The sequence below is a fragment of the Pristiophorus japonicus genome, chromosome 7, assembly GCF_044704955.1.
Source record: "Pristiophorus japonicus isolate sPriJap1 chromosome 7, sPriJap1.hap1, whole genome shotgun sequence".
NCBI lineage: Eukaryota > Metazoa > Chordata > Chondrichthyes > Pristiophoridae > Pristiophorus > Pristiophorus japonicus.
In genome coordinates, this window is record NC_091983.1 from 122,246,189 (window position 1) to 122,266,879 (window position 20,691).

General features: G+C 43.7%; 1 protein-coding gene across 1 annotated transcript in view; it reads left to right on the forward strand.

Moving 5' to 3' along the window:
- LOC139266620 (triadin-like) overlaps nt 1-20,691 on the forward strand; it is a 563,562-nt gene that overhangs the window by 475,635 nt on the left and 67,236 nt on the right. The window contains exon 51 of the mRNA XM_070884212.1: nt 1,666-1,704. Coding sequence (XP_070740313.1) covers nt 1,666-1,704 — 39 coding nt within the window. The remainder of the gene's footprint in view (nt 1-1,665; nt 1,705-20,691) is intronic.

A 20,691-nucleotide genomic window follows, 5' to 3' on the forward strand; every position in this document is an offset into this window, starting at 1 on the left:
GTACTTGGATATGCACTTGAACTGGCGTAATCTACAGGGCTATGGACCAAGAGCTGGAAAGTGGGATTAGGCTGGATAGCTCTTTTTCGGCTGGCAGAGACACAATGGGCCGAATAGCCTCCTTTTGTGCCGTAAATTTCTATTTCTATGATTAGTCAGCCTGTTTCTAAATCATAGGCTCCTCCAGAATACTTTAACACTGTATAATCATTCTAAGTCTTGTAAAAAATCCCTTACAAGGGTGCGCAAAAATTTGGTTCTGCTATTAGGTAGTTCAAATTTGAGCAGAGGTGTACTCTCAGCCCATTTACACCGAGGCCTGGTTTGAGGGGAATGTCTATCCATACCAAACATGACTGCTAATGTCAGAGGGGATGATGCCGAGGAAAGACATTCTCATACTGGAAATTTCCTCGGCCCTGGCTTCCCTACGTCCCTGGAAGCCAGGATGACCCAGGAAAACAAGAATGTTCTGAGCCACACATTGGGGCAACCTAGGGATCTAGGTCTGGAGCCCAAACTGGACCCCCAATAAAATTTGGCAAAATAACAAGAAGATACTGCGGATGTTTGAAATCTAAATAAAAACAGAAAATTCTGGAAATACTCAGCAGGTCAGGCAGCATCTGAGGAGAGAGAAACAGAGTTAATGTTTCAGGTCGATGACCTTTCGTTAGAAAGATCTGAGGAGAGGTCATTGGACTGAAACGTTAACTCTGTTTCTCTCTCCACAGATGCTGCCTGACCTGCTGAGTATTTCCAGTATTTTCTGTTTTTAAAATCAGTACCGGTGCCACTGGCTATGGCACAGGCGCTTACCGGTGTTGCTTCTCTGGTGAATGCGTAAGGTGCGTCCATAGTGGCAAGGGTGTCTGCTGCTGTCATGCAACTTTGGTTACTCCAGCAGGGCCAGGAGGGGAGATCGCTAGCACCCACCCTGTTGCATTTCTGCCAGTGGAGCAGTGCTGAGAACTTTGACCCTCAGGAGAGTTGGCAGAAATAACACGAATCCAGTGTCTTCTGGCTAATGTCTGGCTAAAGGAGTTAGATGAAGTCCTTACTACTAGGGGGATCAAGGGGTATGGTGAGAAAGCAGGAATGGGGTACTGAAGTTGCATGTTCAGCCATGAACTCATTGAATGGCGGTGCAGGCTAGAAGGGCCGAATGGCCTACTCCTGCACCTATTTTCTATGTTTCTATGTTTCTATGTTTCTAAACAAAAGCATCTCTGAGGATTTCAACTCATCCTTCCATTCCCAACAAATGTTTTCAAGATAGGGTTTTCCGATCCTGGGGATCTGCTAGGTCATCAGATTAATAACTAACCCATTATTCATCTTGCTGTATATGCATAAAACGTTTTTGTAAAAGGATAATGCAGTTTTCTTATGGTTAGCTGACACTATAGAGGTTAAGATCGTGGTCCCCAGGAGAGTGTCAATCTCTGCAGGAGGAAACCAGGAGTGTGTGACATATTATATGGAGTCTCCTGGAGTAAGTCAGTATTTGCAGAAGATTTCTCCATGCAGAGAATTCTCTCCAGAGACCCCTGAGAGGAACATTGGGCCCCTTGTTGAAAACCCTTGTAATTTGTCACTATTAAAATATTTGTGACACACGTAATCATGCAGCTATCTAATGCAGTAATATATCCATTATTCTAGCAAAGGTAAAGTCTGCAAAAGAAGCAAAAAAAGTTGAAGGTGAGTGAATTTTATGATGCTTTGTATAGTCGAGTTACATGACAAAGTCCTATTACTAATTCATTCTCCATGATTGACTGCAGAGGAGTGATAATTTGTCACAGTGATTTCTATTCATGTTAGTTCGCAATGTATCCCCTGCTAAGACTCTGTTAAATCAGTGGCTGGAGGGCTTGGTATCTTTCTGTACAGCAGATTTAAAGTATGAGTCTTACAGCAATTTTTGGTTTATTAATGTAAATAAAATAGTAAATGTAGAATTCTTGCATCGGCACTACAAATAAATCCACCCTTCTCCAGTCATGGAATGGCAGATAGAGTTAAGGGATATTTATGAATGCAAAGAATACCTAATAAAGTGGGTAAAAATAAATAAAATGTACAATTTTAAAATACATCCTATCATTATGACCCTGAGAATGGCATTTATTTTAGCAACAATTTCCTGTTCAGTCTTTCTAAATATTGCCAGATTGGCAATGCTAAACAGTTTCATCTTGTTCCTGAGCAGTTGAGACTCTCTTAATTTTGACACACTAGGAACATAAAATACGTGATGAACATTTAAATGAGTTTGATGCATGATTGTGAACTAATTTATTTTAATTAATATGGGACTTGCATATATAAGTTTGTGCTACATGAGATACCTGCGAGGGAGATTTTTCTCTCTGCCACTCTACAGCTCTATCTTGTACCAGCGTCACTGAAGGAATAAAGTTCAATTTATATGGCAGTTTTTGGCATCAGGCTCCCCCTGCTGCTTGTTGATAATCCTTCACCCCTTCATTGATGCTTTCCTTTTCTGCACTCCTCCCTAATCACCCTAGCCCTCCCCTTTAACCCTTTGCTGTAAGCCCATGCTGGGTGGCTATCCCAAAATGGTAGCTCGCCAAAAAAATGTAAATGAGGTCCAACTATTAAGAGCCTCTTGCTGATGACATCAGGTGGGTGTGATTTATCTGCCCACCACCTGTCCAGTGTACACTGAAGACTAAAATTCAACCAAGGAAACTGTAAATTGCCATAAAAACAATGTAAAGGTTTTGAACTATTTTCCCATTTCCAAATCAAAAGAAAGAACTTGCATTCATACATTGTTTAAAATATCTAAGGATTCCCCAAAGTGCATGCCAGACATTGAATTACGGTTTGAAATGTAGCCACTGTTGTTATGTCGGCAAACATGGCAGCAAATTTGACTGGGACACCAGGAAAACTCCTCTGCTTTTCTTTGAATAGTGCCATGGCATCGTTTACGTATGAGTCTTACAGCAATTTTTGGTTTATTAATGTAAATAAAATAGTAAATGTATAATTCTTGCATTGGCACTACATGTGAGGAGGCTAATGGGGTCCCAGTTTAACATCTTATCTGAGAAACAACAGCTCTGACAATGCAGTTGGAGTGAGGCTTGAAAGTGTTACCTCTGAGTCAAGGCTGAAAATTGCTTCCAATTGCAGTAACATTTATGGTTTACATTTGAAAACAGTCTCACTTTTGTAAACAATAGAAAATGCTAAAAATCTATGGCTCAATTGTATTAAAATTCATGTGCTCAGAGCAGATTTTTTCACTTTCAGAATATTAACTGGATTTTCTGACTTCACAACATGTTAGCATAATCACCATCGAGCTTTAGAGGGGGCGTACTGGCTGCTTTTGGGCTGAGGTGCCACTCCAAGTGCCCCATGATTAGCATATTTTTGGCTGCCAAATGATTCTGTCTCTAATGTGCTTAAAATTATGGTTTGAGATTCACAGCAAGGGCAGTAGACTGCACAAATATGTTCATTTTAATAAGAGGTAACAGCATTTTTGACCAGTGCTTGATTGCAGCAATATTGATTATTTTTCTCTGAAACATCATTTAAACTGCTATATTTAGGAACAGGTTGTCTTATATTTAAGACCGAGATAGACAGTTTCTTAACCGTTAAGGGAATAAGGGGTTATGGGGAGCGGGCAGGGAAGTGGACCTGAGTTCATGATCGGATCAGCCATGATCATATTAAATGGCGAAACATGCTCGAGGGGCCGTATGGCCTACTCCTGCTCCTATTTCTTATGTTCTTATGTTGTTATACTGTTATCGAGGAGGAGCGTGAAATGATGGTTGAAATACATATCGTGAAAGAGGAGTTATTAAGGAGTTAGCAGCTTTTAAAGTGGATAAGTCCCCAGGCCCAGATGAAATGCATCCCAGGCTATTGAGCGAAGCAAAAGAGGAAATAGCAGAGGCTTTGACCATCATTTTCCAGTCCTCTTTGGATGCAGGCATGGTGCCGGAGGACTGGAGGACTGCTAATGTGGTACCCTTGTTTAAGAAGGGAAAAAGGGATAGGCCGAGTAATTACAGGGTTGTCAGCCTAACCTCAGTGGTGGGAAAACTATTGGAAAAAATCCTGAAGGTCAGGATAAATCTACATTTAGAAAGTTAAGGATTAATCAGGGACAGTCAGCATGGATTTGTTAAGGGAAGATCGTGTTTGACTAACCTGATTGAATTTTTCGAGGAGGTAACCAGGAGGGTCGATGAAGGTAGTGTGTATGATGTAGTGTATATGGACTTTAGCAAAGCTTTTGATAAGGTCCTACATGGCAGACTGGTCGTGAAGATAAAAGCCCATGGGATCTAGGACAAAGTGGCAAGTTGGATCCAAAATTGGCTTACAGGTTAGAAGCAAAGGGTAATGGTTGATAGATGTTTTTGTGACTGGAAGGATGTTTCCAGTGGGGTTCCGCAGGGCTCAGTACTGGGTCACTTGCTTTTTGTGGTATACATCAATGATCTAGATTTGAATATAGGGAGTATGATTAAGAAGTTTGCAGATGACATTAAAATTGGCTGTGTTGTTAATAATGAAGAGGAAAGTCATGGACTGCAGGTGGATATCAATCTACTGGTCTGGTGGTCACAGCAGTGGCAAATGGAATTTAATTCAGAGAAGTGTGAGGTAATGCACTTGGGGAGGGCTAATAAGGAAAGGGTATACACATTAAATGGTAGGCCATGTAGATGTGTAGGTAAACAAAGGGAACTTGGAGTGCTTGTCCACAGATCCCTGAAAGTAGCAGGCCTGGTGGATAAGGTGGTTAAGAAGGCATATGGAATGCTTGCCTTTTTTGGCCGAGGCATAGAATACAAGAGCAGGGAGGTTATGCTTCAATTGTATAATACTTTGATTAGGCCACAGCTGGAATACTGCGGGTAGATCTGGTCGCTGTATTATAGGAAGGACATGATTGCACTGGACAAGGTGCAGAGGAGATTTATGAGGATGCTGCCTGGAATGGAGAATCTTAGCTATGAGGACACATTGGATAGGTTGGGTTTGTTCTCCTTGGAACAGAGGAAGCTGAGAGGAGACCTCATTGAGGTATATCAAATTTTGAGGGGCCTGGATATAGTGGATAGCAAGGGCCGATTTCCCTTGGTGGAAGGGTCAATTATGATGGGGCATAGGTTTAAGGTGGTTGGTGGAAGGTTTAGAGGGGATTTGAGAGGATGCTTCTTCACGCAGAGGATTGTAAGAGTCTGGAATTCGGTCCCTGGAAGGGTTACGAACATAGAGCTGGTAAGTGGGATTAGACTGGATAATCTCTTGTTGGTTGGCACAGATATGATGGTAAATACTTCAGGGAATCTAATACAGCCAGAGTGATCTCCTGGACTAGTTTCGATCGCCTGGATGGGTCGGAGAGGAATTTTCCCAGATTTTTTTCCCCAATTGGCTTGGGTTATTTTGATTTTTTGCCTCTCCTAGGAGATCGCATGGCTCCGGGTGGGGTGGAGTGTAAAATGTTACGATGCATGGTGTATCGCGGTTGTGTGGGGCGGACTGGTTGGGCCAGATGCTCTTTATCTGTCCACCATTGTTCATTGTTCATAGGTTTATATGTAACCTTCAGGGCTGCTGACCGAGGGCAGATACAATGGGTTGAAATAGCCTCCTTTTGCACTGTAAATTTCTATGTTTCTAATCTCTTAACAAGCCGGTAATGAACCTCTTGGCCCTAATAACATACCATCCATCCAGAAATCCAAATGTGCTGACCACCTCTGTCCAAACCTCTGTCATTGAATTACAATATGCAGATGACGCTTGTGTTTGTGCACACTCGGAGTCCGAACTCCAAACCATCATTACCACCTTCACTGAAAGGTAGGAGAGCCTACGCCCTACAGTAAACATCAGTAAGACAAATGTTCTCTACCAACCTGCCCCGCCACACAGTACTGCCTCCCCCATTATCAAGATCCATGACGAGACTTGGACAATGTGAACCACTTCCCATACCTTGGGAGCCTACTATCAGCAAGGACAGACGTCGATGACGAGGTCCAACACTGCCTTCAGTGTGCCAATGCAGCCTTTGGCCACCTGAGGAAAAGAGTGTTCGAAGACCAGGATCTCAAACGCTGCACCAAGCTCATGGTCTACAGAGCAATGGCGATACCCGCCCTACTATATGGCTCAGAGACATGGACTATGTACAACAGGCACCTCAAAGCACTACAGAAGTACCACCAATGCTGCCTCTGCAAAATTCTGCAAATTCATTGGCAGGATAGGCGCACCAGCATCAGCATTCTCTCTCAGGCCAACATCCCCAGCATCGAGGCATTGACCACGTTCGATCAGCTCCGATGGACGGACCACATTTTCCGCATGCCCGATACTAGACTCCCGAAACAAGCACTCTACTCTGAGCTATATCCTGGCAGGTGAGTCCCAGCAGGGCAGAGAAAATGCTTCAAGGACACCCTCAAAGCCTCCTTGAATAAATGCAACATCCCCACCGACTTTTGGGAATCCCTGGCCCAAGACTGCTCAAAGTGGAGGGGAAGGTGCCGAACACTTCGATTCTCTCCACCGGGAGCACGCGGAAGCCAAGTACAAACAGTGGAAGGAGCACAGGACAAATCAAGCACCCGACCCACCCGTCCCTCCAACCACCATCTGCCCCACCTGTGACAGAGACTGTAGATCCCATATTGGTCTCATCAGTCAACTTATAACTCATTTTAGTGTGGAATCAAGTCATTCTCGACTCCGGGGGACTCCCTAAGAAGAAGAAGAAGAAGAAGAAGGAGAAGAAGATGCCATGGTACCCAATTTGTGCTGAAAAACAAGGCAGTAGAGAGACTAAGATTGGGGCCCATACGTCATCAATTGGGGCTTTTAAACAGGAGAACTGTTTTATGCTCAATCAACGCTGAACAAGCAGGTATACAGCAGTTCTGGGCCACAGTAAAGTAACATTTGCTTGTTGGGAAGTTAATCATCCAATTGAGGCTGAGCCATGATAATTACAGTTTAATATCTTAACAAGCCGGTCGTGAACCTCTTGACGCTAATAACACAATGTGCTGATTGGAACCTTGTAAACTACAAAACCTTGGTGTGTTTGAAGAATTCCATTAAGAGTCATATTGTACAGCATGCAGAACTCACTCCTCATTAATGTTTTACAGACAGTTTTAACAGGTCATAATTGATAACTTTCTATAGTTATCATCAATCTTGTCATCTTGACTTAATATCCATGCCACACTTTCTTAAATATTCCTAGCCTCTTTGTCCAATGTCCAGGATTCTATTTTATACCATTCATCGCAGCCAATGTTTTCTCCCACACCTGATATCACAGCATCCACTATCTCCACAGCCAAATTACTGCTGTCAATTAATTTTCTTGATCAAACCCTGAACAATGTTTAGTGAATTACATACTGGTATGTGTCTGTAACTGTATGAATGTTTCATTTTGAGAAGGAGGTAGCCAACTTGAGGGGGGAATGTCAGTGTTCAATCGGCTCACTTCAACATAAGAACACAAGAATTAGGAGCAGGAGTAATCTACCTCTATTCCACTTTCCTGCACTATCCCCATGTGTCTCAATCCCCTTAATATTCAAAAATCTATCGATCTCTGTCTTGAATATACTCCACGACAGAGGGCTGCGGATGCTCAGAGGTCGAGAATTCCAAAGATTCACCATCTTCTGAGTGAAGAATTTTCTCCTCATTTCAGTCCAAAATGGCAGACCCCTTATTCTGAGATTGTGACCCCCCTGGTTCTAGAGTCCCCAGCCCAGGGGAAACATCCTCCCCGCATCTACCCTGTCAAGCCCTGTAAGAATGTTGTATGTTTCAATGAGATCACCTTTTATTCACCGAATCTCGAGAGAATATAGGCCTAATCTCCTCATAGGACAACCCCCACCCCCATCCCAGGAATCAGCCTGGTGAACCTTCGTTGTACTCCCTCTATGGCAAGTATATCCTTCCTTGGGTAAGGAGACCAAAACTGTACGCGATACTCCAAGTGTGGTCTCACCAGGGTCCTATACAATTATAGTAAGCCATCTTTACTCTTATGCTCAAATCCTCTTGTAATAAAGGCTTTTGCTTTCTTAATTGCTTGCTGTACCTGCATGTTAACTTTCAATGATTTGTGTACAAGGACACCCAAGTCCCTCTGAACACCAACATTTCCCAATCTCTCACTGTTTAAAAAATACTCTGCTTTTCTATTTTTCCTACCAAAGTGGATAACTTCACATTTTTCCACATAATATTCAATTTGCCATGTTCTTGCCCATTCACTTAGCCTGTCTATATCCCCTTGAAGCCTCTTTGTATCCTCCTCACAACTTACATTCCCACCTAGCTTTGTATCATCAGCAAACTTGGATAGATTACATTTGGCCTCCTCATCCAAATCATTGATATAGATTGTGAATAGCTGGGGCCCAAGCACCGATCCTTGCGGTACCCCACTAGTTACAGCCTGTCAACCTAAAAATGACCCATTTATTCCTATTCTCTGTTTTCTGTCCATTAACCAATCCTCAATCCATGCTAGTATATTACCCCCAATCCCATGAGCCCTAATTTTGTTTAATAACCTTTTATGTGGCACCTTATCGAAAGCCTTCTGAGAATCCAAACACTCCACATCCACTGGTTCCCCCCTATCTATTCTGTTAGTTACAACCTCAAAAAATGAACAGATTTGTCAAATATATTTCTCTTTCATAAATCTGTGTTGACTCCGCCCAATCCTATTATTTTCTAAGTGCCCTCCTTTCTTAAATATAGCGGGATTATATTAGCTACCTTCTAATCTGCAGGAATCATTCTAGAATCTATGGAATTTTGGAAGATGACTACCAATGCATCCTATCTCTGTAGCCACCTCTTTCAAAACCCTAGGATGTAGGCCATCAGGTCCAGTAGATTAATTTCTCTGGTACAATTTTTTACTGATACTAATTTCTTTCAGTTCCTCATTCTCGCTAGATCCTTGGTTCTCCACTATTTCCAAGAGGTTTTTCGTGTCTTCGTCCATGAAGACAAACACAAAATATTTGTTTAATTTCTCTGCCATTTCCTTATTCCCTATTATAATTTCTCCTGCCTCAGTCTGTACAGGACCCACATTTACTTTTGCTAATCTTTTCCTTTTTACATACCTATAGAAGCTTCTAGTCTATATTTTTGTCTCTCGCCAATTTACTCTCATTCTATTTTCCCTTTCTTCATCAATTTCTTGATCCTCTTTTACTGAATTCTAAAATCCTCCCAATCCCCAGACCTACTGCTCTTTTTGGCAACATTATAAGTCTCTTCCTTTGATCTCATACTATCTTTAACTTCGTTTGTTAGCCATGGTTGGATCACTTTTCCTGTGGGTTTTTTGTGTCTTAAAAGGCATGTATGTTTGTTGTAAATTATGTATTCATTCTTTAAATGCTAACCATTGCTTTTCTACCATCATATCTTTTAATGTCATTTCCCAATCTACCTTAGCCAACTCGCCCCTTATACCTACGTAATTTGCTTTGTTTAAATTTAAGACCCTAGTTTCAGATTTAACTAAAATCGCTTTCAAACTCAATATAAAATTCTATTATATCATGGTCACTCTTCCCTAAAGGTGCTTTTACTACAAGGTTATTAATCAACCCTTTCTCATTGCACAATACTGGATCTAAAATAGACTGTTCCCCAGTTGGTTCCTCATCATACTGATCTAGAAAACCATCTTGTATACATTCCATTAATTCATCCTCCACACTATTACTACAAATTTGGTTTGCCCAGTCTATATATAGATTAAAGTCCCCCATGATCACTGTATTACCCTTGTTACACGTGCCTCTAATTTCCTGATTTATACTGTGCTCTACATTACCACGACTGTTTGGGGGCCTATAAACAACTCCCACCAATATTTTCTGCAACTTGCTGTTTCTTTGCTCCACCCAAACTAATTCTACTTCTTGATTTTCCGAGCTAAGATCCTTTCTTTCTACTGTCTTTATGCTTTCCTTCATTATCAGGGCTACCCTCTTTTTTCATTTTGCCGATCTCTTCTAAAAGCTATATATCCTGGAATATTTAGTTGCCAACCTTGGTCACTGTGCAACCACGTCTCCGTAATGACTTTTAGATCAAACCTATTCATTTCTATCTGCGCTATTAATTCATCTATTTTATTGTGAATACTTCGTATATTCAGCTATAGTGTTTTTGGTTTTGACTTTTTTCTATTTTCCCTGATGTCACCTTAGTCACCGATACCCTATTACCTTTGTTACTCTCGCTGTCCCTTCCTGACTCACTCTGCTTATTTTTACCCAAAACTCTGCTCTGCTCTAGAGCCTTGACATTTCTCTTGCTGCTTTTAAATTAACTCTTTCCTGAATAGTCCCACTCCCACTTCATTAGTTTATAGCCCTGTCTACTGCCCTAGTTATTCGATTTGCCGGGGCACTGGTTCCAGCCCAGTTCAAGTGGAGCCTATCCCAATGAAACAGCTTCCGCTTTCTCTAATACTGGTGTCTGTGTCCCATGAAGCAAAACCCCTGCCTCCCACACCATTCTTTGAGCCATGCATTTAATTTTCTAATCTGCTTATCCCTATGCTAATTGGTGCGTGGCTCAGGTAACAATCCAAAGATTATTATCTTTGAGTTTCTGCTTTTAAATTTGGACCCCAACTCCTCAAATTCTTTCAGCAGAATCTCATTCCTAGTTCTACCTATGTTGTTGGTTCCCACATGGACCATGACAACGGGATCCTTCCCTTCCCGCTCCAACTTCCTCTCCAGCTGCGAGGAAATGTCTTTAACCCTGGCACCGAGGCAGGCAACACAACCTTCAAAACTCCCGATCGCGGCTGCAGAGAACAGTATCTATCCCTCTGACTATACTGTCCCCTACTACAACTGCATTCTCTTTTACTCCACTCACTTGAATGGTCTCCTGCACCATGGTGCCATTGTCAGCCTGCTCATCCATCCTGCAGGCTTTGCCCTCATCCAATTAGCAGCAAAAAGTCACACCTTTTGGATAATGGCAAATGTTGAGGCTCCTCCAGCACTGCACCTGGGATCCCCTTACTTGCCTGAGTTGCAGTCACACTCTCCTGTCACTGATCAGTAACCAGACCTGCACCACTACCTAGCCCAAGGGGTGTGACTGACTCCTGGATCAAAGTGTCCAGGTAACTCTCCCCCTCCCTGATGCCCCACAATGTCTGCACCTCAGACTCCAGCTCAACAACTCTGAGCTGAAGTTTCTCAAGATGCAAGCATTTGTTGTAAATGTGGTTGTCCGGGATCACAATGCTCTCCACAAACTCCCACAACTCTTTTGGGGGCAAACATAAACATTAAATCATGTGCCCCCCCCGATCTGGGGGACACTCCAAACATTTCTCAAGGCCCTTTTTTTTTTGTTTTGTTTTTTTTTGTGGGTTTTTTTGGGGCTCTAAAACCATGATTTACAAGTGCCCCCTATAACAAGGAGAGGGCGGGACACTAAAAAAACCGGCAATTAAAACAAATTAAACTTTAAAACATATAAAACTAAATTAACAAACTCCCACATGCTGCAGTTGTAGCACACCACCTGCACTGCCATCCCTATATGACCTTATTCTATTTAATTAAATGTAATTAAATGTGTATTTAAGTAATTTAGTTTACAGTTTAGTTCCTTGATTAACACCTATTCAAGACAAACACTTATAGCTGACTGACAGTTAACTGCCACTGGCAGGTAACTTCTGTTTTAAAGTTCTAGATTTAAATCAAAATGTTAAACTAAATTTAACTTTTTACTTATCAATACTTACCAGAAATTCCCACTCTTTCCAAACAGCATCCCATACTGCAATACTGCACTTTCTGAATTACTAACAAGTTTGAATGCTCCTTTGCAATGACTTTACTGAAAATTGTAGCTTTTAAAATCATTATTGATGAGTATGATTAGACCAGGATTATTTGAAAAGCACTTACTCTACATTTACCACTTCAAACCATTTATATTACTGCAGTTGGGAAGTTATTTTCAGATCCCCTGACATAGACAATCAGAGGTGTCCAATCCTTTGGAAAATCAGAGATGAACCAATCTGTGTGCATCAAATCATAAGTGGACTGCATATAATCACATCACCTTTCAGTCCAGTAAAATTGTGATTAAACACCACATCCAACCTCCAATCTGTTTTTCATTTCTTGGATGCCTTGGACTATATCATTTCCACCAGATGGTTTTGATTGTTGGAAGGCAATCATTTCATTCCCAGGACATCGCTCCAGAGTTCCTCAGGGCAGTGTCCTAGGCCCAAATATCTTCAGCTGCTTCATTATCATCATAAGGTCAAAAGTGGGCTGTTCTTTGATGAATGCACAGTGTTCAGTTCCATTCGCAATTCGCAGATAATACAACTGTCCATACCTGCCTGCAGCAAGACATGGACAACATTCAGATTTGGGCTGCTATGTGGCATGAACATTTGCACCACACAGGTGCCAAGCAATAACTAACTCTAACAAGAGAGAGTCTAACCACCTCACCTTAACATTCAATGGCATTACCAAGACTAAATCCTACACCATCAACATCCTGGGGTCACCACTGACCAGAAACTCCACTAACAAGCCACATAAATGCCCAGGCTACGAGAGCAGGTCAGAGGCTGGGTATTCTGCAGCAAGTAGCTCAATTCCCCAAAACCTCTCCATCACCTACAATGCACAAGTCAGGAATGTGATGAAATACTCTCCACTTGTTTAGATGGGTACAACTGCAACAACACTCAAGAAGCTCAACACTGTCCAGGGACAAATAAGTCCACTTGATCAGTGCTTTATCCAATAGCTTAAACATCCAACAACTCCATCATTGGTGTACCGTGGCTTCAGTGTGTACTATTCACAGGAAGCATTGCAGCAACTCACCAAGGCTCCTTCAGCAGCATCCCCCAAACCTGCGACCTCCACCACCTGGAAGGGCAGTGCAGCAGGTGCATCGGCACATCATCACCTCCAAGTGCCCCTCCAAGTCACATACCATTGTGACTTGGACATAAATCACCAGTCCTTCATCTTTACCGGATCAAAATCCTAGAAATCTTTACCTAACAGCACTGTGGGAGTACCCTCATTAAACAGACCTCACCTGTTCAAGAATAAGGCCCTCCAATGGCAATGAGGGATGGGGAATAAATGCCGGTCTTGCCAGCGATGCCCACATCCAGAGAATAGGACCATTAGAATTTAGAAAGGTACTTGTCTTTGCCACTGCTGAATGATTTGATATTGTTGGCAATGCAAAGTGAGCTGCAATAAGCCAACCACTCAAAAGAGAAACAGAACTGATGCCTCTGCACTCTTCAGTTTCCAGCTCCTTTGCAATGTAGCTCAAGGCTGTGCATCATCCAGCAGATGAGTAAAAGAATTCACTCCACAACATTTGTTTTTTTGGAATGTAGAAGTAACACACGGAGTCAATCCTTAACTCCCTTCCTGGATGATGGCATCAACATCATGGCCCTGACAGAAACCTGGTTGAGGGGTGATGACACCTTACCCTTAAATGAAGCCTCCTCACCTGGCTATACCTTCCACTACTTGCTCCGCTCAGACCGCTGTGGTGGCGGTGTGGCTCTCATCAGCAAATCATACCTTGGTCTGACCCCCTACTCCTCTGACATTTTCTCCTTTGAACATCTCACCTTATTCCACCCCTCTCACCTCTCATTTAAAATTCTTGTTCTCTACCGCCCACCCAAGCACCATAAAAAATTTATTACCAATATTTCTTCACTGCTTGCCTCCCTCTGCCTCTGCACTGAACGACTTCTCATCCTCGGTGATTTCAACCTCAATCTAAATTCACCAAGCTCTCTCTCCTCTGAGTTCACTCACCTCCTATCCTCCCTTAATCTTTCCCTCCATGTAAACTCCTCAACCCATATTCACAGCCAACCTCTCGACCTTGCCATCTCTCGTGGCCTCGCTACTCCCATCGTGTCAATCACAGATAAGGCCATCTCTGACCACTTCCTTATATCACTCTCCACTCACATCCCCTTCCACCCCCCTCCTCTCGACCTTGCCATCTCTCGTGGCCTCGCTACTCCCATCGTGTCAATCACAGATAAGGCCATCTCTGACCACTTCCTTATATCACTCTCCACTCACATCCCCTTCCACACCCCTCCCGCCCAAAACCTTACCTCCTTCTGTGTCTGTCCCTGGAAAAACTCTCTCCCGACTCTCTTACAACTGCACTTATCGACTCCCTTTGGTCCTCCATTCACCATAACATCTCTGCAGCTAGCGATCTGCTCAATCACACCTTCACCACCACCTTTGATGCCCAAGTCCCTGTTAAAACAATTACTCTCTCTCACCCTGACCATTCCACCAGTACAGCCCTGATCTTCATTCCCTTAAGTCCAAGAGACGTAGATTTGAACAGATATGGCGGACAAAAGGTTTAGCCATTCACGGCCAGATGTGGCTGGACCACATAAAGCACTATTGGGTCCTGCTCTCGTCTGTCAAAATCGCTCACTATTCCAGATCATTCTAGAATGTAAAGATAAACCCCAGCATCTATTCTCCACTGGTAACCGTCTTTTAAAACTCTTCACCCCAGTCTCCACCCTCAACTCCGACAATAAGTGTGAGGAGCTCATGGACTTCTTTGTCTCTAAGATTGAGACCATCCGTTCAGCTGTCTCTGCCTCTTCATTTCCTACCCCTAGCCCACCGGGCCAAAACTTCCTCTAAGGAAGCCCCCTGCCCTAGCCCTGACCTCACACCTTTCTCCAGTTTCGCTCCGATCTCCCTTCATCACCTTTCTGAGCTCAACCTGTCCATGGGACCCACTTCCTGCTCCCTTGACCCTATTCCCACCAAACTGCTGACCACCCAACTTTCTTTTCTGGGTCCCATGTTAGCTGACATTGTTAACGGTTTGCTCTCAGGTACTGTTCTCCTCTCCCTCAAAGATCGCCTATTTCTACCTCCGTAACATCGCTCGTCTCTGCGCTTGCCTTAGCTCATCCATTGCTGAAGCCCTCATCCATGCCTTTGTTACCTCTAGACTTGACTATTCCAACACACTCCTGGCTGGCCTCCCTCATTCTACCCTGCATAAATTAATGGTGATCCAAACCTCTGCTGCCCATGTCCTAACTCGCACCAAGTCCCGCTGACCCATCACCCCTGTGCTCGCTGACCTACAATGGCTTCTGGTTAAGCAATGCCTCGATTTCAAAATTCTCGTCCTTATTTTCAAATCCCTCCATGGCCTCGCTCCTCCCTAACACTGTAATTTCTTCCAGCCCCACAATCCCTCGCGATGTCTGTGCCCCTCTAATTCTGCCCTCCTGAGCATCCCTGATTATAACCGCTCAACCATTGGTGGCTGTGCTTACTGTTGCCTCGGCCCCAAGCTCTGGAACTCCCTGCCTAAACCTCTCCGCATCTCTACCTCTTTTTCCTCCTTAAAACATATCTGTTTGACCAAGCTTTTGATCACCTGCGCTAATTTCTACTCATGCGGCTCGGTGTCAAACCTATATCGCATAATACTCCTGTGAAACACCTTGAGACGTTTCACTACGTTAAAGACTCTATAGAAATACAAGTTGTTGTTGTTATTTTTTAAAAATATGTAACAGATCAGTTCGCTCATGAAACAAATGTTAAGCAGTTAAATCTTGTTTAACTGATTCTAAATGCCTTTGTTTCATAAAACAATTGTTATCTATTTCTAATGTAATAAAGCCAGGCTTGGCTAATATTCTTTATTAAATGTCCTATTTGTAAACTTGCCGTGATCACTGCTTAATCTCTCTTCACTAAGCTGTTGAGATATCTGCTGCTTTTAGTCCTTCAATTGCCCAGAAGCTCTGGCCCTCCTTCATATGACCTCATTCATGCAGGTAATGGCCGGCATACTTTTATGTCCAGAAATGTATTTATTTTTATGCAATTATTAAAATAAAAAGGTCATGTCACAAAAACCATAGTAATAATCGTGAGAAGTCAAACTTTATTTTGCTACATTTCTCTTCTTTATTTTTCTTTTTCTTTCTCCTCTCTCATTTCTGTTTTGCAATGCTTCAATTCAGTTTTCTACCTTTTTAAAACATTTTATTCTTATTTCTTTTCACTTTCCCTTCTCTTCTCCTTCATTACTTCTCTTTCATACCAAAAATATTGGGGCTAATAAGAGTGAGGAACATTGGCCGGAATTTTCTTTTCTCGGCAGGTCCGGTGCAGGCGCTCTCCATGGCTCCAACCCACTGTTCCTGACACGCTGTCAAAAATAACAACTTTCCCACCCAACCCACCACTGATCGCTCCCACTACCACCCTGGAAAATTCCGGCCTTAAAGTAATTCATATCATTAGAAAAAAAGTACTTTGAAAACTAATGAGAGAAAAGCTGACAAATCTCCTGGATCTGATGGCTTACATTCTAGAGTGCTAAAAGAGGATGCTGCAGAGATAGTGGATGTGATCTTCCAAAATTCCCTAGATTTTGGAACGTTCCCAGCGGATTGGAAGATAGCAAATATAACCCCGCTATTCAAGAAAGGAGAGAGAGAGAAAACAGGGAACTACAGGCCAGTTAGCCTGACATGAGTTGTCAGGAAAATGCTGAATCCATTATTAAGGAAGTGGTAACAGGGCACTTAGAAAATCATCAGATGATTAGGCAGAGTTAACATGGTTTTATGAAAGGGAAATTGTGTTTAACAAATTTATTAGAGTTTTTTTGAGGATGTAAATAACAGGGTAGATAGAGGAGAACCAACGGATGTAGTATATTTGGATTACCAAAAGACATTCGATAAGGTGCCACGTAAAAGGTTGCTATGCAAGATAAGGGTTCATGGGGTGGGGATAATATTAACATGAATAGAGGATTGGTTAACAGACAGAAAACAAGAGTGGGGATAAACGGGTCATTTTCCTTTTGGCAGGCTGTAACTAGTGGGGTGCCACAAGGATCAGTGCTTGGGCCTCAGCTATTTACAATCTATATTAATGATTTAGATGAATGTCTGAGTTCAGTGTATCCAAGTTTGATGACGGTGCAAAGCTAGGTGGGAAAGTAAGCTGTGAGGAGGATAATAGCCTGCAAAGGGATATAGACAGGTTAAGCGAGTGGGCAATAAGGTGGCAGATGGATTTTAATATGAGGAAAGGTGAGGGTATTCACTTTGCAAGTAAAAATAGAAAAAAATAATATTTTTTAAATGGTGAGAAACTATTAAATGTTGGTTTTCAGAGAGATTTAGGTGTCCTCATACAGGAACACAGAAAGTTAGCATGCAGGTACAGCAAGCAATTAGGAAGGCAAATGGCACGTTGGCCTTTATTGCAAGGGGGTTGGAGTACAAAAGTAAGGAAGTCCTGCTACAATTGTAAAGGCTTTGGTGAGACCACACCAGGAGCACTGTGCACAGTTTTCGTCTCCTTATCTGAGAAAGGACATACATGCCGTCAGAGGTGGTGCAACAAAGGTTCATGAGAGGAATCCCTGAGATGAGAGGGTTGTCCTATGAGGAGAGATTGAGTAGATTGGGTCCATACTCTCCGGAGTTTAGAAGAATGTGAGGTGATCTCTTATGCTCATAATAAATGGTGAGACTGAGTACTGTGTGTAATGAGCAAGTGTGACCTTAGCTCCTTTATTAAGGTTCCAGAGTGCAGGTACCTCGTGGGTGGCCTGCTTATATACTGTGCTCCCAAGGGATGCTGGGATCCCTTGGGACTCCAACAAGTGGGCCCTCTGGTGGTCAGGTGTAATGCAAGTTACAAAGAGTTAAATACATAACATCACTCCCCAATGAAGTCAACAGTACACTTATTTACAAGGTGAGACGATCTGGGGCTTTGCGCTCCCTTGTCGATCATCTCGGTACAAATGCTGGTGTGGGTGGGTTGGTCAGTTCTTCACTGGGCTGTTGGCCAGCTGGCCTTGCCGGGCTGCTGGAGATGATGAGTTCGGTTTCGTGGTCAACTATGATGTCAGTTGCCACTTGTGTGTGTGTGTTGGAAGGTCAAAGTTGGTGGTGTCCTCTTCGAGTTGTTCGCAGCTGTTGGTGAACCGCAATTTGATTTGGTCCAAATGTTTTCTGTGCGTTTATCCATTGGTCAGTTTGACCTGAAACACCCTACTCCCCTCTTTGGCTGTGAGCCATTTGGGACCATGTCCATAATTGAGCACAAACATAGGATCATTGATCTCAATATTGCGTGACAAATTTGCGCGGTCATGGTTCATACTTTGTTGATGCCGCTTGCCCTCCACGTGATCATAGAGATCAGGGTGGACAAGAGAGAGCCTTGTTTTAAGCACTCTTTTCATGAGCAGCTCAGCTGGGGGAATCCTGGTGAGTGGGTGGGGTCTGGTGCGGTAGCTGAGCAGTGCTTGGGACAGCCGGGTCTGCAGGGAGCCTTCTGACACACGTTTCAAGCTTTGCTTGATGGTCTGAACTGCCCGTTCGGCCTGGCCGTTGGATAGGGGGTTGATCGGAGCAGATGTGACATGCTTGATCCCATTGCGAGTCATGAATTCCTTGAATTCAGCACTGGTGAAACACAGCCCATTATTGCTGCCGAGGACATCAGGCAAGCCGTGCATGGCAAATATGGCTCTTAGGCTTTCAATGGTGGCTGTGGATGTGCATTATTGTACATTCAATCCATTTTGAGTAAGCGTCCACAATAACCAAAAACATTTTGCCTCAGAATGGGCCCACATAGTCTACATGGATCCTCGACCACGGTTTAGATGGCCACGATCATAAACTTAGTGGTGTCTCTCTGGATACTGGCGCACGCATGACTTTAAATCTGAGTCGATGCCGGGCCACCACATGTGAGACCTGGCTATGGCTTTCATCATTACAATGCCAGGGTGGGTGCTGTGCAGTTCACAAATAAATGTGTCTCTGCCTTTCTTGGGCAAGACCATGCGATTGCCCCACAAAAGACTGCAGGGACAACTCGTCTTTGCGTCTGTGGAATGGCTTAATTGCTTCCTGCATCACCACTGGGACACTGGACCAGCTCCCATGGAGGACACAGTTTTTTACCAAGGGCAGTAAAGGATTCTGGCTGGTCCAGGTCCTGATCTGGCAGGCTGTAATGGGGGCTTCCCATTCTCAAATTCCTCCATGACTATGAGCAAGTCCACTGGCTGTGTCATTTCCACCCCGGTGGTGGGCAATAATGGTAGCTGACTGAGAGCATCAGCGCAGTTCTCTGTGCCCGGCCTGTGGCAGATTACATAGTTGTATGCCAACAGCGTGAGCGCCCATCTTTGGATGGGGGCAGAGGCATTGGTATTAATCCCTTTGCTCTCAGAGAACAGCGATATGAGCGGCTTGTGGTCAGTTTCAAGCACAAATTTGAGGCCAAATAAGTACTGGTGCATTTTTTTTACCCCGTAAACGCACGCCAGAGCCTCTTTTTCAACCATGCTACAGGCTATTTTGGCCTTGGACAAACTCCTGGATGCATATGCAACCGGTTGTAAAATCCCCGAATCGTTAGCCTGTTGTAACACACACCCGACCTCGTATGACGGCGCATCACAAGCTAGCACTAATCGTTTACATGGATTATACAGGACAAGCATTTTGTTAGAACACAATAAATTTCTGGCTTTCTTAAAGGCAGCCTCTTGTGAATTCCCCTGTACCCAGTCGTCTCCCTTACGCAGTAGCGCATGTAGGGGTTCTAGCAGGGTGCTTAACCCAGGTAGGAAATTACCGAAATAGTTAAGGAGTCCCAGGAACGACCTCAGCTCCATCACTTTCTGTGATTGCAGCGCTTTCTTGATGGCCTCCGTCTTGGCGTCAGTGGGTCTGATGCCGTCTGCTGCGATTCTCCTTCGTAAGAATTCGACGTCCTGTGCCAGGAAAACACACTTCGAGCGTTTCAACCTGAGCCCCACGCGATCCCATCATCATCATCATCATCATAGGCAGTCCCTCGGAATCGAGGAGGACTTGCTTCCACTCCCAAAGTGAGTTCTTTGATGGCTGAACAGTCCGATAGGAGAGCCACAGACCCTGTTACAGATGGGATAGATATTCGTCGAGGGAAGGGGTCGGTTTGCCGCGCGCTCCTTCCGCTGCCTGCGCTTGGCCTCTTCACGCACTTTGCATTGAGACTCGAAGAGCTCAACGCCCTCCCGGATGTACTTTCTCCATCTCAGGCAGTCTTCGGCCAGGGTCTCCCAGGTGTCAATGGTGATGTCGCACTTTACCAGGGAGGCTCTGAGGTTGTCCTTATAACGTTTCCACTGTCCTCGTTTGGCTCGTTTACCATGAAGAGCTCCGCATAAAGCATTTGCTTAGGGAGTCTCGTATCTGGCATGCAAACTATGTGGCCTGCCCAGCGAAGATCGAGTGTGGTCAGTGCTTCAATGCTGGGGATGTTAGCCTGGTCGAGGACACTGATGTTGGTGTGCCTGTCCTCCCAGGGGATTTGCAGGATCCCGCGCAATCCAACCGACTAAGAACCTCCTCCAGATTCTTCAAGTGCTCCATGGTGTCCCGACCTGTAACCAATATGTTGTCCTGGAAGACCACTGTGCAAGGAACCAATTTTAGCAGGCTCTCCATGTTCCACTGGAAGATCG